Source organism: Mustelus asterias, unplaced genomic scaffold (genome assembly GCF_964213995.1).
Source record: "Mustelus asterias unplaced genomic scaffold, sMusAst1.hap1.1 HAP1_SCAFFOLD_4089, whole genome shotgun sequence".
Lineage (NCBI taxonomy): Eukaryota > Metazoa > Chordata > Chondrichthyes > Carcharhiniformes > Triakidae > Mustelus > Mustelus asterias.
The window spans coordinates 1-22,997 of record NW_027594034.1 but is presented as its reverse complement, the minus strand read 5'-3'; the positions used below and the strand labels follow the sequence as shown (position 1 = coordinate 22,997).

The following is a 22,997-nucleotide window of genomic DNA, read 5'->3' as shown; positions in this document are numbered from 1 at the left end:
TCAAACTAACCTGGATCTACTGCTCAGAGTTGGGGTTTAGTAGGGTTAGGTTGATTGGCCATGCTAAAATTGCCCCTTGGTGTCCTGGGATGCGTGGACTGGAGGGATTAGCGGGTAAAATATGTAGGGATACGGGGGTAGGGCCTGGGTGGGATTGTGGTCGGTGCAGACTCGATGGGCCGAATGGCCTCCTTCTGCACTGTAGGGTTTCTATGATTTCTATGAATAGGACATACTGTGCATTCCTCAAGCGAGGAGTTGTCTCCTTTGCCTTTGGGATTGATCCAGCCCATCCTCCCCTTGCCCTCATTGGAACGTACGATCTGACTGAACCGCATGAGGCACCACCAGCCTCGACCTCCATCCCGTAAAAACTTCCCACCATCCAGGATGGTCCGAAGAACAGCCTCGCGCCTCCCGATGGTCTTCTCCAGCCCCCCCCCCCATCCTCACCTCTCCCAGCAGTGACAGAGGCACACGGACTCCTCTTGAGAATTGTCCCGAATCTCCCCATCAAATCAAACCTCACCTGCCAAACTCCTCAAGATAGGTGGCACAGCGGGTTAGCACTGCTGCCTCACAGCCCCAGGGACCAGGGTTCGATTCCCGGCCTTGGGTCACTGTCTGGGTGGAGTCTGCACGTTCTCCCCCCGTGTCTGCGTGGGTTTCCTCCGGGTGCTCCGGCTTCCTCCCACGGTCCCTGAGACGTGTGGGTTAGGTGGATTGGGCCGTGCTAAATTCTCCCTGAGCGTCAGGAGATTAACAGGGTACATATGAGGGGTTATGGGGATAGGTGGGACTGTGGTTGGTGCAGGCTCGATGGGCCGAATGGCCTCCTTCTGCACTGTAGTGATTCTATGATATCCCCCCCCCCAGCCGCCTGCACCATCCTCCCCAGGTCCTCATCAGCCTCCAACCCCACTCGCACGTGTTTCAACGCAGCGAGTTGTGGTGGTCTGGAAGATGCTGCCTGAAAGGGCGGGGGAAGCAGATTCAACAGGAACTTTCAAAGGAGGGGAATTAGAGAAACACTTACCAGGGAAAGCACGGCGATGGTGGGATGGGGCGTGGGAATGGAACTAATTGGATATTACTCTCAAAGAGCTAGTACACACGCAATGAGCTGAATGGTTCCCCCTCTTGTGCTGTTTCAATCTCAACCCAACTGCTGCTGAGAGCTTCCCCCATGCCTTTGGCAGCTCAGAATGGACTATTCCAAGGCCCGCACCGCAAGGTCACTGGCTCTTTCCCTAACCTGGGTACATCACTCTCACCCACGGCTGCCGCCTTAAAGGATTCAAGTTTGCATTCCAACCCTCCCCTCCTCACTGTCACACACAACCTGCCCTGCTTTCCGACACTATAGTTACGAAAGCCCCACCAACGCCTCTACTTTCTCAGAAGACTAAGGAAATTTGACATGTCCGCTACGACTCTCACCAACTTTTACAGATGCACCATAGAAAGCATTCTTTCTGGTTGTATCACAGCTTGGTCTGGGGCTCCTGCTCTGCCCAAGACCGCAAGGAACTACAAAAGGGTCGTGAACGCAGCCCAGTCCATCACACAAACCAGCCTCCCATCCATTGACTCTGTCGACACCTCCTGTTGCCTCAGGAAAGCAGCCAGCATAATCAAGGACCCCACGCACCCCGGACATTCTCTCTTCCACCTTCTTCCGTCGGGAAAAAGATACAAAAGTCTGAGGTAACGTACCAACCGACTCAAGAACAGCTTCTTCCCTGCTGCTGTCAGACTTTTGAATGGACCTACCTCGCATTAAGTTGATCTTTCTCTACACCCTAGCTATGACTGTAACACTACACTCTGCACTCTCTCGTTTCCTTCTCTATGAACGGTATGCTTTGTCTGTATAGCGCGCAAGAAACAATACTTTTCACTGTCTCCCAATACATGTGACAATAATAAATCAAATCAAATCCTTCTCCCCTATGTACTCTATGAACGGTATGCTTTGTCTGTATAGCGCGCAAGGAACAATACTTTTCACTGCATCCCAATACATGTGACAATAATAAATCAAATCAAAGCCATCCCTAACTCACCCCAAATTCGCCATGACCTGCTGACGTCCACTGGTTCTCAGGTCCGGAAACCTCCCAATCACCCTCACAGTTAATAGAAACATAGAAACTAGAAGCAAGAGGCGGCCATTCGGCCCTACGAGCCTGCTCCCCCATTCATTCTGATCATGGCTGATCATCAAATTCAATATCCTGATCCCCCCCTTCCCCCCCATATCCCTTGATCCCTTTAGCCCCAAGAGCGATATCTAATTTCTTCTTGAAATCACACAACGTTTTGGCCTCAACTACTTTCTGCGGGAGTGAATTCCACACATTCACCACCCTCTGGGTGAAGAAATTTCTCCTCACCTCAGTCCTAAAAGGTTTACCCCTTATCCTCAAACTATGACCCCTAGTTCTGGACTCCCTCCACCATTGGGAACATTCTTTCTGAATCCACCGTCTAACCCTGTTAGAATTTTATAAGTTTCTATGAGATCCCCTCTCACTCTTCTAAACTCCAGTGAATATAATCCTAACCCACTTAGTCTCTCCTCATATGACAGACCTGCCATCCCAGGAATCAGCCTGGTAAACCTTCGCTGTGCTCCCTCTACAGCAAGGACATCCTTCCTCAGATAAGGACAAAAAAACTGTACACAATACTCCAGGTGTGGCCTCACCAACACCCTGTACAATTGCAGCAAAACATCCCTATCCCGATACTCAAATCCTCTCGCTGTGAAGGCCAACTTGTAGTTATGACCTTCTCCAGTCCCGTTATTCCACCGGAACACCTCACTCATCCAAAATAGGCCTCTTTGAGCGGTACCCACAAACTGAGGATGTCTGAATCGTCCTGCGTCCCCATCTCTTCTCAAAACACACCGGAGACACCCCCTCACCCTCAAATTTGCTTTCTTTGACACAGCCAGGTGTTAAATCACTTTGGGATTGGCAGGGTGGCACAGCGGGTTAGCCACTGCTGCCTCACAGCGCCAGGGACCCGGGTTCGAGTCCCGGCCTCGGGCCACTGTCTGTGCGGAGTCTGCACGTTCTCCCCGCGTCTGCGTGGGTTTCCTCCGGCAGTCCGAAGGAGGTGCCGGTTATAATAGGCCTCCAAAGAGACAGCGGGAAATAGAGGCGCTCGGGATTTGAGAAAAGGCTGTTCTTACTCAGAGGGGTGGTGGGGATCTGGAATGCACTGCCTGGGAGGGTAGTGGAGACTGGAAACCTTATAACCTTTAAAAAATATTTGGATGAGCACTTGAAATGTCACAACATTCAAAGATATGGGGCAAATGCAGGAAAATGGGATTAGCGCGACTTCAGAACATTGAACAGTACAGCACAGAACAGGCCCTTCGGCCCACGATGTTGTGCCGAGCTTTATCTGAAACCAAGATCAAGCTATCCCACTCCCTATCATCCTGGTGTGCTCCATGTGCATATCCAATAACCGCTTAAATGTTCCTAAAGTGTCTGACTCCACTATCACTGCAGGCAGTCCATTCCACACCCCAACCACTCTCTGCGTAAAGAACCTACCTCCGATATCCTTCCTATATCTCCCACCACGAACCCTATAGTTATGCCCCCTTGTATAGCTCCATCCACCCGAGGAAATAGTCTTTGAACGTTCACTCTATCTGTCCCCTTCATCATTTTATAAACCTCTATTAAGTCTCCCCTCAGCCTCCTCCGCTCCAGAGAGAACAGCCCTAGCTCCCTCAACCTTTCCTCATAAGACCTACCCTCCAAACCAGGCAGCATCCTGGTAAATCTCCTCTGCACTCTTTCCAGCGCTTCCACGTCCTTCTTATAGTGAGGTGACCAGAACTGCACACAATATTCCAAATGTGGTCTCACCAAGGTCCTGGACAGTTGCAGCATAACCCCACGGCTCTTAAACTCCAACCCCCTGTTAATAAAAGCTAACACACTTATAGGCCTTCTTCACAGCTCTATCCACTTGACTGGCAACCTTTAGAAATCTGTGGATATGGACCCCAAGATCTCTCTGTTCCTCCACAGTCTTCAGAACCCTACCTTTGACCCTGTAATCCACATTTAAATTAGTCCTACCAAAATGAATCACCTCACATTTATCAGGGTTAAACTCCATTTGCCATTTTTCAGCCCAGCTCTGCATCCTATCTATGTCTCTTTGCAGCCTACAACAGCCCTCCACCTCATCCACTACTCCACCAATCTTGGTGTCATCAGCAAATTTACTGATCCGCCCTTCAGCCCCCTCCTCTAAGTCATTAATAAAAATCACAAAGAGCAGAGGACCAAGCACTGATCCCTGTTGGCTTTAGTGGCAGTTACTGTGGGTGTGGACGCAATGGGTTCTCGAGCCTCTTCTGCAACGCGTGACTATATGTAGAATCCATGTCTTAGAATCCCTACAGTGCAGAAGGAGGCCATTCTGCCCATCCAGTCTGCACCGAACAGAATCCCACCCATGACCCCACATATTTACCCTGCCAGTCCCCGACACTCGGGTCAATTTAGCACGGCCAATCCACCTAACCCGCACGTCTTTGGACTGTGGGAGGAAACCGGAGCACCCGGAGGAAACCCACGCAGACACGGGGGGGGGAGAAGTCCACACAGACAGTGACCCGAGGCCGGGAATCGAACCCGGGTCGTGAGGCAGCAGTGCGAACCACCGTGTCACCGAGCATATGGAGGGAGGTAAGAACAAACAAGAGGGAAGGCGACACTGGTGGGAGTATCCTATGACCCCCCGCCCCCCCCCACCCCCAACAGTAACTATACTGTAGAACAGAGAACAAATCTGGAGGTAATAAAGGGCTTGTTAGACAAAAGGGAGGACAAATCATGGATGACTTCAATCTTCACCTACATCAGAGAAATCACAGTGTCAGAGGTAACCATGAGAAAGAATTCATTGGGTGCATTTGGGACAGTTTCCTAGGACAATATATTGCGTTTGCAACCAGGGATCAGGCTATTTTGGAACTAGTAAAGTGTCATGAGGCAGGGTTAAAAAGCAATCTCAGAGTAAAAGATCCCCGAGGAAATAGTGAGCACAATGTGGTAGAAGACAGCCTTCAGGGGAATTTCACAGTAACTTCATTGCAGTGTTAGGTAAGCCTTACTTGTGACTACTAAATAAACAAACTTTTCAGTTTGAGGGTGAGAAACGTGGGTCAGAAACAACTGTGCTAAACTTAAATAAGGGTAATTACAAAGCAATGGGGGGCAGAGTTGGCTGGAGCCCCTCTGTTTTCCGCTGACACTCTAACCACTGCCCCTTGACATTCAATGCTTTAACCATCACTGAATCCCCCACTGTCAACATCCTTCGGGTTACCATTGACCAGAAACTGGACACGCCACATAAACACAGTGGCTACCAGAGCAGGTCAGAGGCTGGGAATACTGCGGAGAGTAACTCACCTCCTGACTCCCCCCACCAAAGCCTATCCACCATCTACAAGGCACAAGTCAGGAGTGTGATGGAATACTCCCCACTTGCCTGGATGGTGCGGCTCCAACAACACTCAAGAAGCTCGACACCATCCAGGACAAAGCAGCCCCCGCTTGATTGGCCCCCCATCCACAAACACCCACTCCCTCCACCACCGACGCTCAGTAGCAGCCGTGTGTACCATCTACAAGATGCACTGCAGCAACTCAAAGATCCTTAGACAGCACCTTCCAAACCCACGACCGCTTCCATCTAGAAGGAAGAGGGCAGAAGATACATGGGAACACCACCACCTGGAGGTTCCCCTCCAAGCCACTCACCATCCCGACTTGGGAAAACATCGGCCGTTCCTTCACAGTCGCTGGGTCAAAATGGGTCTTTTTCTGAATGGAGGTCGGTCACCAGTGGTGTGCCCCAGGGATCTGTTCTGGGACCCTTGCTGTTTGTCATTTTCATAAATGACCTGGATGAGGAAGCGGAGGGATGGGTTGGTAAGTTTGCTGACGACACGAAGGTCGGTGGGGTTGTGGATAGTCTGGGGGGATGTCAGAAGTTACAGAGGGACATAGATAGGATGCAAGACTGGGCAGAGAAGTGGCAGATGGACTTCAACCCAGATAAATGTGTAGTGGTCCATTTTGGCAGGTCAAATGGGATGAAGGAGTATAATATCAAGGGTAAGACTCTTAGCAGTGTAGAGGATCAGAAGGACCTTGGGGTCTGGGTCCATAGGAATCTTAAATCGGCCCCGCAGGTGGAGGAGGTGGTTAAGAAGGCGTATGGTGTGCTGGCCTTCATCAATCGAGGGATTGAATTTAGGAGTCGGGAGATAATGATGCAGCTTTATAAGACCCTCGTCAGACCCCACGTGGAGTATTGTGCTCAGTTCTGGTTGCCTCATTACAGGAAGTATGTAGAAATTATTGAAAGGGTGCAGAGAAGATTTACAAGGATGTTGCCTGGATTGGGTGGCATGCCTTATGAGGATAGGTTGAGGGAGCTCGGTCTTTTCTCCTTGGAGAGACGAAGGATGAGAGGTGACCTAATAGAGGTATACAAGATGTTGAGAGGCATAGATTGGGTGGATTCTCGGAGGCTTTTTCCCAGGGCTGAAATGGCTGCTACGAGAGGACGCAGGTTTAAGGTGCTGGGGAGTAGGTACAGAGGAGATGTCAGGGGTAAGTTTTTCACTCGGAGGGTGGTGGGTGCGTGGAATCGGCTGCCGTCAATGGTGGTGGAGGCAAACTCAATAGGGTCTTTTAAGAGACTTCTGGATGAGTACATGGGACTTAATAGGATTGAGGGTTTTAGGTGAGCCTATATATCGGCCTAGGTAGGTAGGGACATGACTGGCGCAACTTGTGGGCCGAAGGGCCTGTTTGTGCTGTAGTTTTTCTATGTTCTAAAATCCTGGAATTCCCTCCCTAACGGCATTGTGGGTCAACCCGCAGCACGTGGACTGTCCACTAACTGTCCTGGCTGGAGACAATACACATCTCTTTAACCTGTGCTTAACCCTCTCTCCACTCACATTGTTTGCACCTGTAAAGACTTGATCACCTGTAAAGACTCGCATTCCAACCATTATCTTGTAAATTGAGTCTGTGTCTATGTGTATGCCCTGTTTCGGAACCCAACTCTCCACTCACCTGATGAAGGAGCGACACTCCGAAAGCTCGTGCTACCAAATAAACCTGTTGGGACTTTAAACCTGGTGTTGTGAGAACTTCTTACTGTGCAGCGATTCAAGAAGGCAGCTCACCACCACCTTCTCAAGGACAACTAGGGATGGGCAATAAATGCTGATGTGGAGGTGCCGGCGTTGGACTGGGGTGAACACAGTAAGGAGTTTAACAACACCAGATTAAAGTCCAACAGGTTTATTTGGTAGCAAATGCCACTAACTAGTTGGACTTTAACCTGGTGTTGTTAGACTCCTTACAATAAATGCTGGCCCAGCCAGCGATGCCCATGTCCCATGAATGAATTTTTAAACAAGTGCACTTGGAAGGAGTTTAGCAGAAAAGACGGTTATTTTTTGTTTTTTTTAAAGAGGGATACGGACTGAGTAAGGACAGGTTTTTTTTAAGTTAGGAAATTGTGATCGGCACAGGCTTGGAGGGGCCGAAGGGCCTGTTCCTGTGCTGTACTGTTCCTTGTTCAGCATTGGCAGAGGCGAGTTCCTGGCTCAGAACAATTCCACATCCCACTGAAGGAGGAGGATTCTAGGAAGGGGGTAAATCAACCATGATTAAACTTGGAAGTTCAGGATGGTATTAAACTGAAAGAGAAACGTATAATGCAACAAATAGTGGGAAGCCAGAGGATTGGGAAAGTGTAAAAAAAACAAGAAATGGTGACCACACAAAGAATAAAGAGGCTAAATAATGATGGCAAACGAGCGAATGTTATAAAAACAGATAGTAAAATGTTCTTTAAGTATATAGAAAGGAAGAGAGAAGCCAAAGTAAACATAAGCCCCTTCGAGAATCAGCCTGGGGAAATACTAACGGGGAACCAGGAAATGGCAAGAGTAAATCAAATATTTTGTTCAGCCTTCACGGTAGGAGACACTAATAATGAGTGGTGGTGCACGAGAGGCCAGGGTGGGCAAGGGGCCAGGGCGGGTGCGTGAGGGGCCAGGGCGGGCGGGCGAGGAGTCTCGGTTGGTGGACGAGGGGGTCTCGGTGAGTGCGTGATGAATATCGGTGGAAGGACATTGGTGTCCTTGGGGCGGCACGGGTGGCACAGCGGGTTAGCACTGCTGTCTCACAGCGCCAGGGGCCCGGGTTCGATTCCCGGTTCGGGTCACTGTCTGTGCGGAGTCTGCACATTCTCCCCCAGTGTCTGCGTGGGTTTCCTCCGGGTGTCCCGGTTTCCTCCCACAGTCTGAAAGATGTGCGGATTAGGTGGATTGGCCGTGCTAAAATTGACCCTCGTGTGAAGGGGTTAGCAGGGTAAATATGTGGGGTTACGGGAATGGGGCCTGGATGGGATTGTGGTCGGTACAGACTCGATGGGCCGAATGGTGTTCTTCGGCACTGTAGGGCTTCTATGAATGTGAGTCTTTACCTTCCTCGGTGTTGGTGGTGGCAGCTGTGGTAATTCTGCCAGTTTCTTCCCTCCGAGGGACGCTGTCACAGGCCAGCACCGTGACCTGAGTGCACTTGCCGTACAGGTCCACCACGCCCCACACCTGCGGGGGCAGCCCCGAGGCAGCCACGCCACAGTCCCGCCCGTTCACCCAGAGGTGGAGCTCGCCCCCGGCCGTCCGCTGGATGCCCACTTTGTCGCCCTCGCTCAGCTGGTCCAGGTCTTGTCCGTATTCCTCCAGCACCGAACGGCCGTCCCTCAGCACCGAGCAGCCGGAAATGATCCACGAACCACCCTTCAGCCCCGTGGCGCTGCTGGGGAAGTCCAAGGTATTGGGATCTAAGGCGGTCACCCCAATCTCAATCGAACCGCTCCAGGAGTTAACCTGTCCAGCAAAAAACACAGAAGCAATCAGGCACCTTGACACAAATACAATTCCCTTTGTTAACACTCAGCGGTCCACATGGCTGCATCAAGGCCCAGTCACATCTGACCCAGTTAGCGGCGTTCTTTGACAAGGCGACACAGGCAGTGGATGAGGGGAGTGCCGTGGATATTGTCCATTTGGACTTCTGGAAAGCACCAATGGGGGCCAAGTAGAAATGGTCAAGAGCTTCAGCTTTCTAGGTGTCCAGATCACCAACAACCTGTCCTGGTCCCCCCCCACGCCGACACTATAGTTAAGAAAGCCCCACCAACGCCTCTACTTTCTCAGAAGACGAAGGAAATTTGGCATGTCAGCTACGACTCTCACCAACTTTTACAGATGCACCATAGAAAGCGTTCTTTCTGGTTGTATCACAGCTTGGTCTGGCTCCTGCTCTGCCCAAGACCACAAGGAACTACAAAAGGTCGTGAATGTAGCCCAATCCATCACGCAAACCAGCCTCCCATCCACTGACTCTGTCTACATTTCCCGCTGCCTCGGGGAAAAGCAGCCAGCATAATCAAGGACCCCACGCACCCCGGACATTCTCTCTTCCACCTTCTTCCGTCGGGAAAAAGATACAAAAGTGTGAGGTCACGTACCAACCGACTCAAGATCAGCTTCTTCCCTGCTGCCCTCAGACTTATTGAATGGACCTACCTCACATTAAGTGATGCATCAACCCAATCTCAATAATGATGCAGCTATACGAGACCCTCGTCAGACCCCACTTGCAGTACTGTGCTCAGTTCTGGTCGCCTCATTACAGGAAGGATGCGGAAAAGATTGAAAGGGTGCAGAGAAGATTTACAAGGATGTTGCCTGGATTGGGTGGCATGTCTTATGAGGATAGGTTGAAGGAGCTTGGTCTTTTCTCCTTGGAGAGACGAAGGATGAGAGGTGACCTGATAGAGGTGTACAAGATGTTGAGGGGTATAGATCGGGTGGATTCTCGGAGGCTTTTTCCCAGGGCTGAAATGGTTGCTACGAGAGGACACAGGTTTAAGGTGCTGGGGAGTAGGTACAGAGGAGATGTCAGGGGTAAGTTTTTCACTCAGAGGGTGGTGGGTGAATGGAATCGGCTGCCGTCAGTGGTGGTGGAGGCGGATTCGATAGGGTCTTTTAAGAGACTTCTGGATGAATACATGGGACTTAATAGGATTGAGGGTTACTGGTAAGCCTATATATAAGCCTAGGTAGGTAGGGACATGACCGGCGCAACTTGTGGGCCGAAGGGCCTGTTTGTACTGTATTTTTTCTATCTTCTAAGTTGATTTTTCTCTACAGCCTAGCTATGACTGTAACGCTACATTCTGCACTCTCTCCTTTCCTTCTCTATGAACGGTATGCTTTCTCTGTACAGTGCGCAAGAAACAATACTTTTCACTGCATCCCAACACGTGACAATAATAAACCAAATCCTTCTCCCCTATGTACTCTATGAATGGTATGCTTTGTCTGTATAGCGTGCAAGAAACAATACTTTTCACTGTATCCCAATACATGTGACAATAATAAATCAAATCCTTCTCCCCTATGTACTCTATGAATGGTATGCTTTGTCTGTATAGCGTGCAAGAAACAATATTTTTCACTGTATCCCAATACATGTGACAATAATAAATCAAATCCTTCTCCCCTATGTACTCTATGAATGGTATGCTTTGTCTGTATAGCGCGCAAGAAACAATACTTTTCACTGTATCCCAATACATGTGACAATAATAAATCAAATCCTTCTCCCCATGTACTCTATGAACGGTATGCTTTGTCTGTATAGCGCACAAGAAACAATACTTTTCCCTGTATCCTAATACATGTGACAATAATAAATCAAATGAAAAAAGCAGTTGATACGGTGCCTTGTGACAGGTTGGTGAGCAAATGAGAAAAGTTTGGGATTGATTGGGCAGCATGGATTAGAGGTTGGCTAAGAGAGAGGAAGCAGAGGGGAGGTAGAGATGGGCGTTGCACAGACCGGAGATGGGTTGAAAGTGGAGGCTGCCAGAGATGAGTGTTGGGACCCTTGCATTTTCTGATTTATACATACGGTCGAGAGAAGGGTGCTGAGGGCAAAATCTCTAAATTTGCAGATGTTGAGCGACTTGGGAGAGACTTGGATAAGTTGGCCAAGTGGACAGACGCCTGGCAGATGAATCTCAAGGCAGCGATGTTGCCTGGTCTGGAGGGCATTAGCTATGAGCGGCACGGTGGCACAGTGGGTCAGCACTGCTGCTTCACAGCTCCAGGGACCTGGGTTCAATTCCCAGCTTGGGGTCACTGTCTGTGTGGAGTCTGCACATTCTCCTCGTGTCTGCGTGGGTTTCCTCCGGTTTCCTCCCACAGTCCAAAGATGTGCGGGTTCGGTTGATTGGCCATGCTAAAAATTGCCCCTTAGAGTCCTGAGTTGCGTAGGTTAGCAGGATTAGCGGGTAAATATGTGGGGGTAGGGCCTGGGTGTGATTGTGGTCGGTGCAGACTCGATGGGCCGAATGGCCTCCTTCTGCACTGTAGGATTTCTACGAGGAGAAGCTTGGTGTGTTCTCACTGGAACAACGGAGGTTGAGGGGCGACCTGATAGAAGTTCTACAAGATTATGAGGGGGCATGGACAGAGGCGTCTGGACGAATACATAAATAGGATGGGAATAGAGGGATTATGGTCCCCGGAAGGGTAGGGGGTTTTAGTTCAGTCGGGGGCAGCATGGTCGGTGCAGGCTTGGAGGGGCGAAGGGCCTGTTCCTGTGCTGTATTTTTCTTTGAAATGTGAGGTAAGGAACATGGGGAGACAACCCAGACTCAATGGTACAACTCTGAGGGGAGTGCAGGGGCAGAGGGACCTCAGGGGGTTTAAGAGCATCACTCTCTGAAGGTTGGCCAGGCAAGGTGAAACAGTTAAGGTGGCAAATAGAATTATGGAGTTTATAAACAGAGGCAGAGCGTTTAAAAGCACAGCAGTGATGCGACACCTCTACACATCATCGGCCAGGCCACATTTGGAGTATTGTGTTCAGTGCTAGGCTTCTTATTGAAAGCATGATGTCATTGCCCGAGAGAGAGAGAGAGACTGCAAAGCAGATTTACTGGGATGGTAGCAGGCATGAGGAATCTTTGGTACAAGGGAATATTGGAGATATTGGGCTTATTCTCTTTGGAACAAAGATGATTAAGAGGTCTGTCGCTGTATAACACTGGGGTACAGTACTGGTGGGGACGGGTCTGTCACTGTATAACACTGGGGTACAGTACTGGTGGGGATGGGTCTGTCACTGTATAACACTGGGGTACAGTACTGGTGGGGATGGGTCTGTCACTGTATAACACTGGGGTACAGTACTGGTGGGGATGGGTCTGTCGCTGTATAACACTGGGGTACGTACTGGTGGGGACGGGTCTGTCACTGTATAACACTGGGGTACAGTACTGGTGGGGACGGGTCTGTCACTGTATAACACTGGGGTACAGTACTGGTGGGGATGGGTCTGTCACTGTATAACACTGGGGTACAGTACTGGTGGGGATGGGTCTGTCACTGTATAACACTGGGGTACAGTACTGGTGGGGATGGGTCTGTCGCTGTATAACACTGGGGTACAGTACTGGTGGGGATGGGTCTGTCACTGTATAACACTGGGGTACAGTACTGGTGGGGATGGGTCTGTCACTGTATAACACTGGGGTACAGTACTGGTGGGGATGGGTCTGTCGCTGTATAACACTGGGGTACAGTACTGGTGGGGATGGGTCTGTCACTGTATAACACTGGGGTACAATACTGGTGGGGACGGGTCTGTCGCTGTATAACACTGGGGTACAGTACTGGTGGGGATGGGTCTGTCACCGTATAACACTGGGGTACAGTACTGGTGGGGATGGGTCTGTCGCTGTATAACACTGGGGTACAGTACTGGTGGGGACAGGTCTGTCCCATGCGGTGTCTGTCCTGGGAGTGTTTGATACAGACAGTGTAGAGGTAGCTTTAATCTGTATCTAACCCCATGCTGTCCCTGGGAGTGTTATATAGAAACTAGAAGCAGCAGGAGGCCATTCGACCCTCCGAGTCTGCCCCACCATTCATTAGGATCATCGAATTCAATATCCTGATCCCCCCCTTCCCCCCCATATCCCTCGATCCCTTTAGCCCCAAGAGCGATATCTAATTTCTTCTTGAAATCACACAACGTTTTGGCCTCAGCTACTTTCTGTGGGAGTGAATTCCACACATTCACCACCCTCTGGGTGAAGAAATTTCTCCTCACCTCAGTTCTAAAAGGTTTACCCCTTATCCTCAAACTATGACCCCCTAGTTCTGGATTCCCCCACTATCGGGAACATTCTTTCTGAATCTACCCTGTCTAACCTTGTTAGAATTTTATAAGTTTCTATGAGATCCCCTCTCACTCTTCTAAACTCCAGTGAATATAATCCTAACCCACTTAGTCTCTCCTCATATGACAGACCTGCCATCCCAGGAATCAGCCTGGTAAACCTTCGCTGCGCTCCCTCTATAGCAAGGACATCCTTCCTCAGATAAGGACATCAAAACTGTACACAATACTCCAGGTGTGGCCTCACCAACGCCCTGTACAATTGCAGCAAAACATTCCTATCCCGATACTCGAATCCTCTCGCTATGAAGGCCAACATACCATTTGCCTTCTTCACTGCCTGCTGTACCTGCGCGCTTCCTCTCAGCGACTGATGCACGAGGACTCCAAGGTCTCGTTGAGTATCCGCCTCTCTCAATTTACACCCATTCAAGTAATCATCTGTCTTCCTATTATTGCTAGCATTGCTACCTGTTGTGATGACTGATGTTTGGAGTCCCTATCTCCCCGAGGATGGGAGCATCCTTGAGACCAGATGGTAGATCGCTAACAGACAAAGCTGTGGGGATGGGCCAGGAAGCTGTTCCCAGTGTTTTCTCTCCTCCCAGAGGGACCCTCTGTTGTAGAGGCACCAGCAGAGGGAGGGAGGTCCACCCTCAATATTTCATGCAATCAACGATCTTTAGATGTTCAAGTTTATTTATCAGTGTCAGAAGTAAGGCTCACATTAACACTATAGTGACGTTACTGTGAAAATCCCCCTAGTTGCCACACTCCGGTGCCTGTTCGGGTAACACTGAGGGAGAATTTAGCACGGCCAATGCACCCTAACCAGCACGTCTTTTGGACTGTGGGAGGAAACTGAAGGAAACCCACGCAGACACGGGGAGAACGTGCAGACTCCGCACAGACAGTGACCCAGATGGGACAATCTCCAGCCGTTTAATATCATAGAAACCCTACAGTACAGAAAGAGGCCATTCGGCCCATCGAGTCTGCACCGACCACAATCCCACCCAGGCCCTACCCCCATATCCCTACATATTTTACCCACTAATCCCTCTAACCTACGCATCTCAGGACACTAAGGGGCAATTTTAGCATGGCCAATCAACCTAACACGCACATCTTTGGACATCAAATATGCATTGTGATTTTTCTTTTGATTTGGTTTATTGTTGAATGTGTTGGGATGCAGTGAAAAGTATTGTTTCTTGCGCGCTATACAGACAAAGCACATCATATGTGGGTGGCACAGTGTGGGTTAGCACTGCTGCCTCACAGCACCAGGGACCCGGGTTCGATTCCTGGCTCGGGTCACTCAGTGGAGTTTGCACGTTCTCCCCGTGTTTGCGTGGGTTTCCTCCGGGTGCTCCGGTTTCCTCCCACACACCAAAGATGTGCGGTTTAGGTGGATTGGCCGTGCTAAAATTGCCCCTTAGTGTCAGGGGGGACTGGCTAGGGTAAATGCATGGGGTGACGGCGATTGGTGGGATTGTTGTCGGCGCAGACTCGATGGGCCAAACGGCCTCCTTCTGCACTGCACTGCAGGCATTCCCTGATTCCATGACCATCGACAACGATTTCATGGTCATCAGTCAATAAGTAGATTCAGGGGAAAGGATTTGGGGGGGCGTGGGGAAGGAGTGTGAATATAAACAGGGGGAAGGATTGGGGAGGGGGTGTGAATATAAACAGGGGGAAGGATTGGGGGAGGGGGTGTGAATGTAAACAGGGGGAAGGATTGGGGGGGGAAGAGTGTGAATATAAACGGGGAAAGGATTGGGGGGGGGGAAAGAGTGTGAATATAAACGGGGAAAGGATTGGGGGGGGGGAAAGAGTGTGAATATAAACGGGGAAAGGATTGGGAGGGGGGAGTGAATATAAACAGGGGGAAGGATTGGGGGGGTGTGAATATAAACAGGGGGAAGGATTGGGGGGGGTGTGAATATAAACAGGGGGAAGGATTGGGGGGGGGAGTGAATATAAACAGGGGAAGGATTGGGGGGGGTGCGAATATAAACAGGGGAAGGATTGGGGGGGGGGGGGGAAGAGTGTGAATATAAACGGGGAAAGGATTGGGGGGGGGGAAAGAGTGTGAATATAAACGGGGAAAGGATTGGGAGGGGGGAGTGAATATAAACAGGGGGAAGGATTGGGGGGGGTGTGAATATAAACAGGGGGAAGGATTGGGGGGGGTGTGAATATAAACAGGGGGAAGGATTGGGGGGGGTGTGAATATAAACAGGGGGAAGGATTGGGGGGGAGCGAATATAAACAGGGGAAGGATTGGGGGGGGGGTGCGAATATAAACAGGGGAAGGATTGGGGGGGGGGGTGCGAATATAAACAGGGGAAGGATTGGGGGGCGGGGAGTGAATATAAACAGGGGGAAGGATTGGGGAGGGGGTGTGAATATAAACAGGGGGAAGGATTGGGGAGGGGGTGTGAATATAAACAGGGGGAAGGATTGGGGCGGCGGGGAGTGAATATAAACAGGGGGAAGGATTGGGGCGGCGGGGAGTGAATATAAACAGGGGGAAGGATTGGGGCGGCGGGGAGTGAATATAAACAGGGGGAAGGATTGGGGAGGGGGTGTGAATATAAACAGGGGAAGGATTGGGGCGGCGGGGAGTGAATATAAACAGGGGGAAGGATTGGGGAGGGGGTGTGAATATAAACAGGGGAAGGATTGGGGGGCGGGGAGTGAATATAAACAGGGGGAAGGATTGGGGAGGGGGTGTGAATATAAACAGGGGGAAGGATTGGGGGGGGGGGGGGGGGGGGGAGTGAATATAAACAGGGGGAAGGATGGGGGGAGTGTGAATATAAACAGGGGAAAGGATTGGGGGGGGGAAGAGTGTGAATATAAACGGGGAAAGGATTGGGGGGGGGGGGGAAGAGTGTGAATATAAACGGGAAAAGGATTGGGAGGGGGGGGAGGGGGGGAGGGGGGGGATAAACAGGGGGAAGGATTGGGGGGGTGTGAATATAAACAGGGGGAAGGATTGGGGGGGTGTGAATATAAACAGGGGGAAGGATTGGGGGGGGTGAATATAAACAGGGGGAAGGATTGGGGGGGGTGTGAATATAAACAGGGGGAAGGATTGGGGGGGGTGTGAATATAAACAGGGGGAAGGATTGGGGGGGGTGTGAATATAAACAGGGGGAAGGATTGGGGGGGGTGTGAATATAAACAGGGGGAAGGATTGGGGGGGGGGGAGTGAATATAAACAGGGGGAAGGATTGGGGGGTGCGGAGAATGTAATAGAATCATAGAAACCCTACAGTGCAGAAAGACCATTCAGCCCATCGAGTCTGCCTCGGTCACGATCCCACTCAGACCCTATCCCCAGAACCCCACGTATTTACCCCAGCTAGTCCCCCTGACACTAAGGGCAATTTAGCATGGCCAATCCACCTAACCCACACATCTTTGGACACTAAGGGGGCAACGTAGCCACATCATTGGGATACAATGAGAAGTACTGTTTCCTGCGTGCGCTCTATGAACAGTATGCTTTGTGCGTCGGGTACAGAGATTTATTACCGCCAACGCGCGTGTTGGGACATCCTGCTCCCAGACGGCGGTCTCTCTTTACAAGTACTCTGGGTCCGTTCCTCAGACAATACCCCCGCTATTCGATTCGATTTACTATTGTCACGCGTATAGGGGTAGAGTATTGTTCCTTACCCGGCGATACGGACAAAGCATACCGTTCATAGAGTACAGAGGGGAGGGGATGCAGCGGGGGGGGGGGGGTGGAAGATGAGTTTAATATCTGAGAGATATTATTGATGAATTAACCATCTTTTATTCACCCCTCCCCATGGCTGGGGGGGGGGAGGCTCCAGACTAGGCCTCAATCCCCGGTCTTTCCTGGCGGGTTTACCCCCGGGGGAGGGGGAGGGAAGGCGGGAATCTCTCACTCACCTTCCTGTCGATCCGCACCTGGAAGAGCTGCCCGTCGCCCAGCGGCTGGCGGCTCATGGCCAGCCCGTGGTTGAACTCCTCGGTGGGCTTGTTGCGCTTGGCCGTGCGGTTGCCGTTCAGCAGCGCCACCAGTTTGCCGGTCCGCAGGTGGAACTCGGCCGCTGCCGCCGCCGCCATCCTGACTGACCCGAGCCGAGCGAGCGAGCGCCCCCCGCGCGAGCGCCGGCCGCCGCCCCCTTCGCGACACCCACCCCTCACCGCCGCCTTCCACAGGCAAAACACCCCGCTACTTTGCGACCATCGCCGAGCAATCCACTCGACGGCTGCGGGGCGAGGTGGTCACCGCCGCTGCTTGACGGCTGCGGGGAGGGGGGGGGGCAGACCGCTCTGACGTCACCCCTCCTCCATCCACAGGCAAGGTTGTCGTGCGAACCGTATGCTTTTTTTGCGGCCATTACACTTTACGGCTGCGGGGCAGACGGTTGTTACGTCACCGTTCCCCCATCGACTGACGAGCTTGTCGTGCGAGGCCGGTGCCTTTGAGGCCGTTCCACTTTACGGCTGCGGGGCGAAAGGAGGAAGGTGCGAGATGGCGGCGGAGGAGTGAGAGCTGGGGAAGGGAAACAGGCCCCAGAGGCCCGGGAATGGTGAGAGAGAGGGGGAATGGTGAGAGGGGGGGAATGGTGAGAGGGGGGAATGGAGAGGGAATGGGGGAGAGGGGGAATGGGGGAATGGGGGAGAGAGGGAATGGGGAGAGGGGGAGGGAATGGGGAGAGGGGGGGGGAATGGGGAGAGGGGGGGGGAATGGGGAGAGGGGGGGGGAATGGGGAGAGGGGGGGGGAATGGGGAGAGGGGGGGGGAATGGGGAGAGGGGGGGGGAATGGGGAGAGGGGGGGGGAATGGGGAGAGGGGGGGGGAATGGGGAGAGGGGGGGGGAATGGGGAGAGGGGGGGGGAATGGGGAGAGGGGGGGGGGAATGGGGAGAGGGGGGGGGAATGGGGAGAGGGGGGGGGAATGGGGAGAGGGGGGGGGAATGGGGAGAGGGGGGGGAATGGGGAGAGGGGGGGGGAATGGGGAGAGGGGGGGGAATGGGGAGAGGGGGGGAATGGTGAGGGAGAGGGGGGGGAATGGTGAGGGAGAGGGGGGGGGGGGGGGAATGGTGAGGGGGGGGGGAATGGTGAGGGTGAGGGGGGGGGAATGGTGAGGGTGAGGGGGGGGGGAATGGTGAGGGTGAGGGGGGGGGAATGGTGAGGGTGAGGGGGGGGGGGAATGGTGAGGGTGAGGGGGGGGGAATGGTGAGGGTGAGGGGGGGGAATGGTGAGGGTGAGGGGGGGGGAATGGTGAGGGTGAGGGGGGGGAATGGTGAGGGGGGGGAATGGTGAGGGGGGGGGAATGGTGAGGGGGGGGGGAAGGGTGAGGGGGGGGGAAGGGTGAGGGGGGGGGGAAGGGTGAGGGGGGGGAAGGGTGAGGGGGGGGGGAAGGGTGAGGGGGGGGGAAGGGTGAGGGGGGGGGAAGGGTGAGGGGGGGGGAAGGGTGAGGGGGGGGGAAGGGTGAGGGTGAGGGGGGTAGGGTGAGGGGGGGAATGGTGAGGGTGAGGGGGGGGAATGGTGAGGGTGAGGGGGGGGGGAATGGTGAGGGTGAGGGGGGGGAATGGTGAGGGGGGGGAATGGTGAGGGGGGGGAATGGTGAGGGGGGGGAATGGTGAGGGTGAGGGGGGGGAATGGTGAGGGTGAGGGGGGGGGAATGGTGAGGGTGAGGGGGGGGGAATGGTGAGGGTGAGGGGGGGGGAATGGTGAGGGTGAGGGGGGGGGAATGGTGAGGGTGAGGGGGGGGGAATGGTGAGGGTGAGGGGGGGGGAATGGTGAGGGTGAGGGGGGGGGAATGGTGAGGGTGAGGGGGGGGGGAGGGTGAGGGTGAGGGGGGGGGGGAGGGTGAGGGTGAGGGGGGGGGGGAGGGTGAGGGGGGGGGAGGGTGAGGGGGGGGGGGAGGGTGAGGGGGGGGGGAGGGTGAGGGGGGGGGAGGGTGAGGGTGAGGGGGGGGAGGGTGAGGGGGGGGGAATGGTGAGGGTGAGGGGGGGGGAATGGTGAGGGTGAGGGGGGGGGAATGGTGAGGGTGAGGGGGGGGAATGGTGAGGGTGAGGGGGGGGGAATGGTGAGGGTGAGGGGGGGGGGGAATGGTGAGGGTGAGGGGGGGGGGAATGGTGAGGGTGAGGGGGGGGGAATGGTGAGGGTGAGGGGGGGGGAATGGTGAGGGTGAGGGGGGGGGGGAATGGTGAGGGTGAGGGGGGGGGGAATGGTGAGGGTGAGGGGGGGGGAATGGTGAGGGTGAGGGGGGGGAATGGTGAGGGTGAGGGGGGGGGAATGGTGAGGGTGAGGGGGGGGAGGGGGGGGAGGGTGAGGGGGGGGGAGGGTGAGGGGGGGGGGAATGGTGAGGGTGAGGGGGGGGGAATGGTGAGGGTGAGGGGGGGGGAATGGTGAGGGTGAGGGGGGGGGAATGGTGAGGGTGAGGGGGGGGGAATGTTGAGGGTGAGGGGGGGGGAATGGTGAGGGTGAGGGGGGGGGAATGGTGAGGGTGAGGGGGGGGGAATGGTGAGGGTGAGGGGGGGGGAATGGTGAGGGTGAGGGGAGGATGGTGAGGGGGGGGGGGGAATGGTGAGGGTGAGGGGGGGGGAATGGTGAGGTGGTGTGGGGGGGGAATGGTGAGGGTGAGGGGGGGGGAATGGTGAGGGTGAGGGGGGGGGAATGGTGAGGGTGAGGGGGGGGGAATGGTGAGGGTGAGGGGGGGGAATGGTGAGGGTGAGGGGGGGGGAATGGTGAGGGTGAGGGGGGGGGAATGGTGAGGGTGAGGGGGGGGGGAATGGTGAGGGTGAGGGGGGGGGGAGGGTGAGGGTGAGGGGGGGGGGAGGGTGAGGGTGAGGGGGGGGGAGGGTGCGGGTGAGGGGGGGGGGAGGGTGAGGGTGAGGGGGGGGGAGGGTGAGGGTGAGGGGGGGGGAGGGTGAGGGTGAGGGGGGGGGAGGGTGAGGGTGAGGGGGGGGGAGGGTGAGGGGGGGGGAGGGTGAGGGGGGGGGAGGGTGAGGGGGGGGGGAGGGTGAGGGGGGGGAGGGTGAGGGGGGGGGAGGGTGAGGGTGAGGGGGGGGGAGGGTGAGGGGGGGGGAATGGTGAGGGTGAGGGGGGGGGAATGGTGAGGGGGGGGGAATGGTGAGGGTGAGGGGGGGAATGGTGAGGGTGAGGGGGGGGAATGGTGAGGGTGAGGGGGGGGGAATGGTGAGGGTGAGGGGGGGGGAATGGTGAGGGTGAGGGGGGGGGAATGGTGAGGGTGAGGGGGGGGGAATGGTGAGGGTGAGGGGGGGGGAATGGTGAGGGTGAGGGGGGGGGAATGGTGAGGGTGAGGGGGGGAATGGTGAGGGTGAGGGGGGGGGAATGGTGAGGGGGGGGGGAATGGTGAGGGTGAGGGGGGGGGGAATGGTGAGGGTGAGGGGGGGGGGAATGGTGAGGGTGAGGGGGGGGGAATGGTGAGGGTGAGGGGGGGGAGGGTGAGGGGGGGGGAATGGTGAGGGTGAGGGGGGGGGAATGGTGAGGGTGAGGGGGGGGAATGGTGAGGGTGAGGGGGGGGGAATGGTGAGGGGGGGGGGAATGGGGGGGAGGGGGAATGGGAAGGGATGGGAGATGGGGAGAGGGGGAATGGGGAGGGGGGGAGTGTGGGGAGGGGGGAGGGGGGAGTGTGGGGAGGGGGGGGGAGTGTGGGGAGGGGGGGGAGTGTGGGGAGGGGGAGGGGAGTGTGGGGAGGGGGGGGGGGGAGTGTGGGGAGGGGGGGGGGGAGTGTGGGGAGGGGGGGGGGGGGAGTGTGGGGAGGGGGGGGGGGGAGTGTGGGGAGGGGGGGGGGGGAGTGTGGGGAGGGGGGGGGGGAGTGTGGGGAGGGGGGGGGGGAGTGTGGGGAGGGGGGGGGGAGTGTGGGGAGGGGGGGGGAGTGTGGTGTGGGAGGGGGGGGGAGTGTGGTGTGGGAGGGGGGGGGAGTGTGGTGTGGGGGGGGGGGGGAGTGTGGTGTGGGGGGGGGGGGGAGTGTGGTGTGGGGGGGGGGGGGGGAGTGTGGTGTGGGGAGGGGGGGGGGGAGTGTGGGGAGGGGGGGGGGGGAGTGTGGGGAGGGGGGGGGAGTGTGGGGAGGGGGGGGAGTGGGGAGGGGGGGGAGTGTGGGGAGGGGGGGGGGAGTGTGGGAGGGGGGGGGAGTGTGGGGAGGGGGGGGGGGAGTGTGGGGAGGGCGGGGGGAGTGTGGGGAGGGCGGGGGGGAGTGTGGGGAGGGCGGGGGGAGTGTGGGGAGGGGGGGGGGAGTGTGGGGAGGGGGGGGGGGGAGTGTGGGTGAGGGGGGGGGGAGAGTGGGGAGGGGGGGAGGGAGAGTGGGGAGGGGAGTGGGGGCGGAGGGGGGAGAGGGGGAAGGGGGGGAGGAATGGGGAAAGGGGGGCGGGGGGGAATGGGGAGAGGGGGAAGGGGGGGAATGGGGAGAGGGGGAAAGGGGGAATGGGGATGGGGGGGGGGAATGGTGGGGGAGGGGGGGGAATGGTGAGAGGAGGGGGGGGAATGGTGAGAGAGGGGAGGTGGGAATGGTGAGAGGGGGGGGGAATGGTGAGAGGAGGGGGGGGGAATGGTGAGAGGAGGGGGGGGGGGAATGGTGAGAGGAGGGGGGGGGAATGGTGAGAGGAGGGGGGGGGGAATGGTGAGAGGGGGGGGAATGGTGTGATGGGGGGGGAATGGTGAGAGGGGGGGGGAATGGTGAGGGGGGGGGAATGGTGAGGGGGGGGGAATGGTGAGGGGGGGGGGGAATGGTGAGGGGGGGGAATGGTGAGAGGGGGGGGGAATGGTGAGAGGGGGGGGAATGGTGAGAGGGGGAAAGGGGGAATGGAGAATGGGGGGATGGGGAGGGGAAGGGGGAATGGGGAGGGGAGGGGGGAATGGGGAGAGGAGGGGGAATGGTGGGGGGGGGGAATGGTGGGGGAGGGGGGGGAATGGTGAGAGGAGAGGGGAGGTGGGAATGGTGAGAGGGGGGGGAATGGTGAGAGGAGGGGGGGGGGAATGGTGAGAGGAGGGGGGGGGGAATGGTGAGAGGGGGGGGGAATGGTGAGAGGGGGGGGAATGGTGAGATGGGGGGGAATGGTGAGAGGGGGGGGGTAATGGTGAGGGGGGGGGAATGGTGAGAGGGGGGGGAATGGTGAGGGGGGGGGGAATGGTGAGGGGGGGGGGAATGGTGAGAGGGGGGGGAAATGGTGAGAGGGGGGGGAATGGTGAGAGGGGGGGGGAATGGTGAGAGGGGGGGGAATGGTGAGAGGGGGGGGGAATGGTGAGAGGGGGGGGGAATGGTGAGAGGGGGGGGGAATGGTGAGAGGGGGGGGAATGGTGAGGGGGGGGGGAATGGTGAGAGGGGGGGGGGAATGGTGAGAGGGGGGGGGAATGGTGAGAGGGGGGGGGAATGGTGAGAGGGGGGGGGAATGGTGAGGGGGGGGGGAATGGTGAGAGGGGGGGCAATGGTGAGGGGGGGGGAATGGTGAGGGGGGGGGGAATGGTGAGAGGGGGGGGAATGGTGAGAGGGGGGGGGAATGGTGAGAGGGGGGGGAATGGTGAGAGGGGGGGGAATGGTGAGAGGGGGGGGAATGGTGAGAGGGGGGGGGAATGGTGAGAGGGGGGGAGGGGGAATGGGGAGAGGGGGGAGGGGGTAATGGGGAGAGGGGAAGGGGGGGGGGGG

The 22,997-nt window shown here is 55.8% G+C and overlaps 1 protein-coding gene across 1 annotated transcript; it reads right to left on the bottom strand.

Moving 5' to 3' along the window:
- Nucleotides 1-7,897: 7,897 nt before the first annotated feature.
- On the bottom strand, nucleotides 7,898-17,503 carry LOC144490942 (neuralized-like protein 4). Its single transcript, XM_078208621.1, has 2 exons — nucleotides 17,268-17,503; nucleotides 7,898-8,965 (listed from the first exon to the last, which is right to left on the bottom strand). The coding sequence occupies exons 1-2, from the start codon at nucleotides 17,442-17,444 to the stop codon at nucleotides 8,540-8,542; spliced, it is 603 nt and encodes a 200-aa protein (XP_078064747.1). The 5' UTR covers nucleotides 17,445-17,503; the 3' UTR covers nucleotides 7,898-8,539.
- Nucleotides 17,504-22,997: the final 5,494 nt, after the last annotated feature.

Excerpts from the sequence above, each read along its gene's own strand:
- LOC144490942 (XM_078208621.1), bottom strand. The coding sequence starts at position 17,444 with ATGGCGGCGGCGGCAGCGGCCGAGTTCCACCTGCGGACCGGCAAACTG. Across the intron at positions 8,966-17,267 it reads AGGTGCGGATCGACAGGAAG|GTTAACTCCTGGAGCGGTTC; the intron begins GTGAGTGAGAGA and ends TTTGCTGGACAG.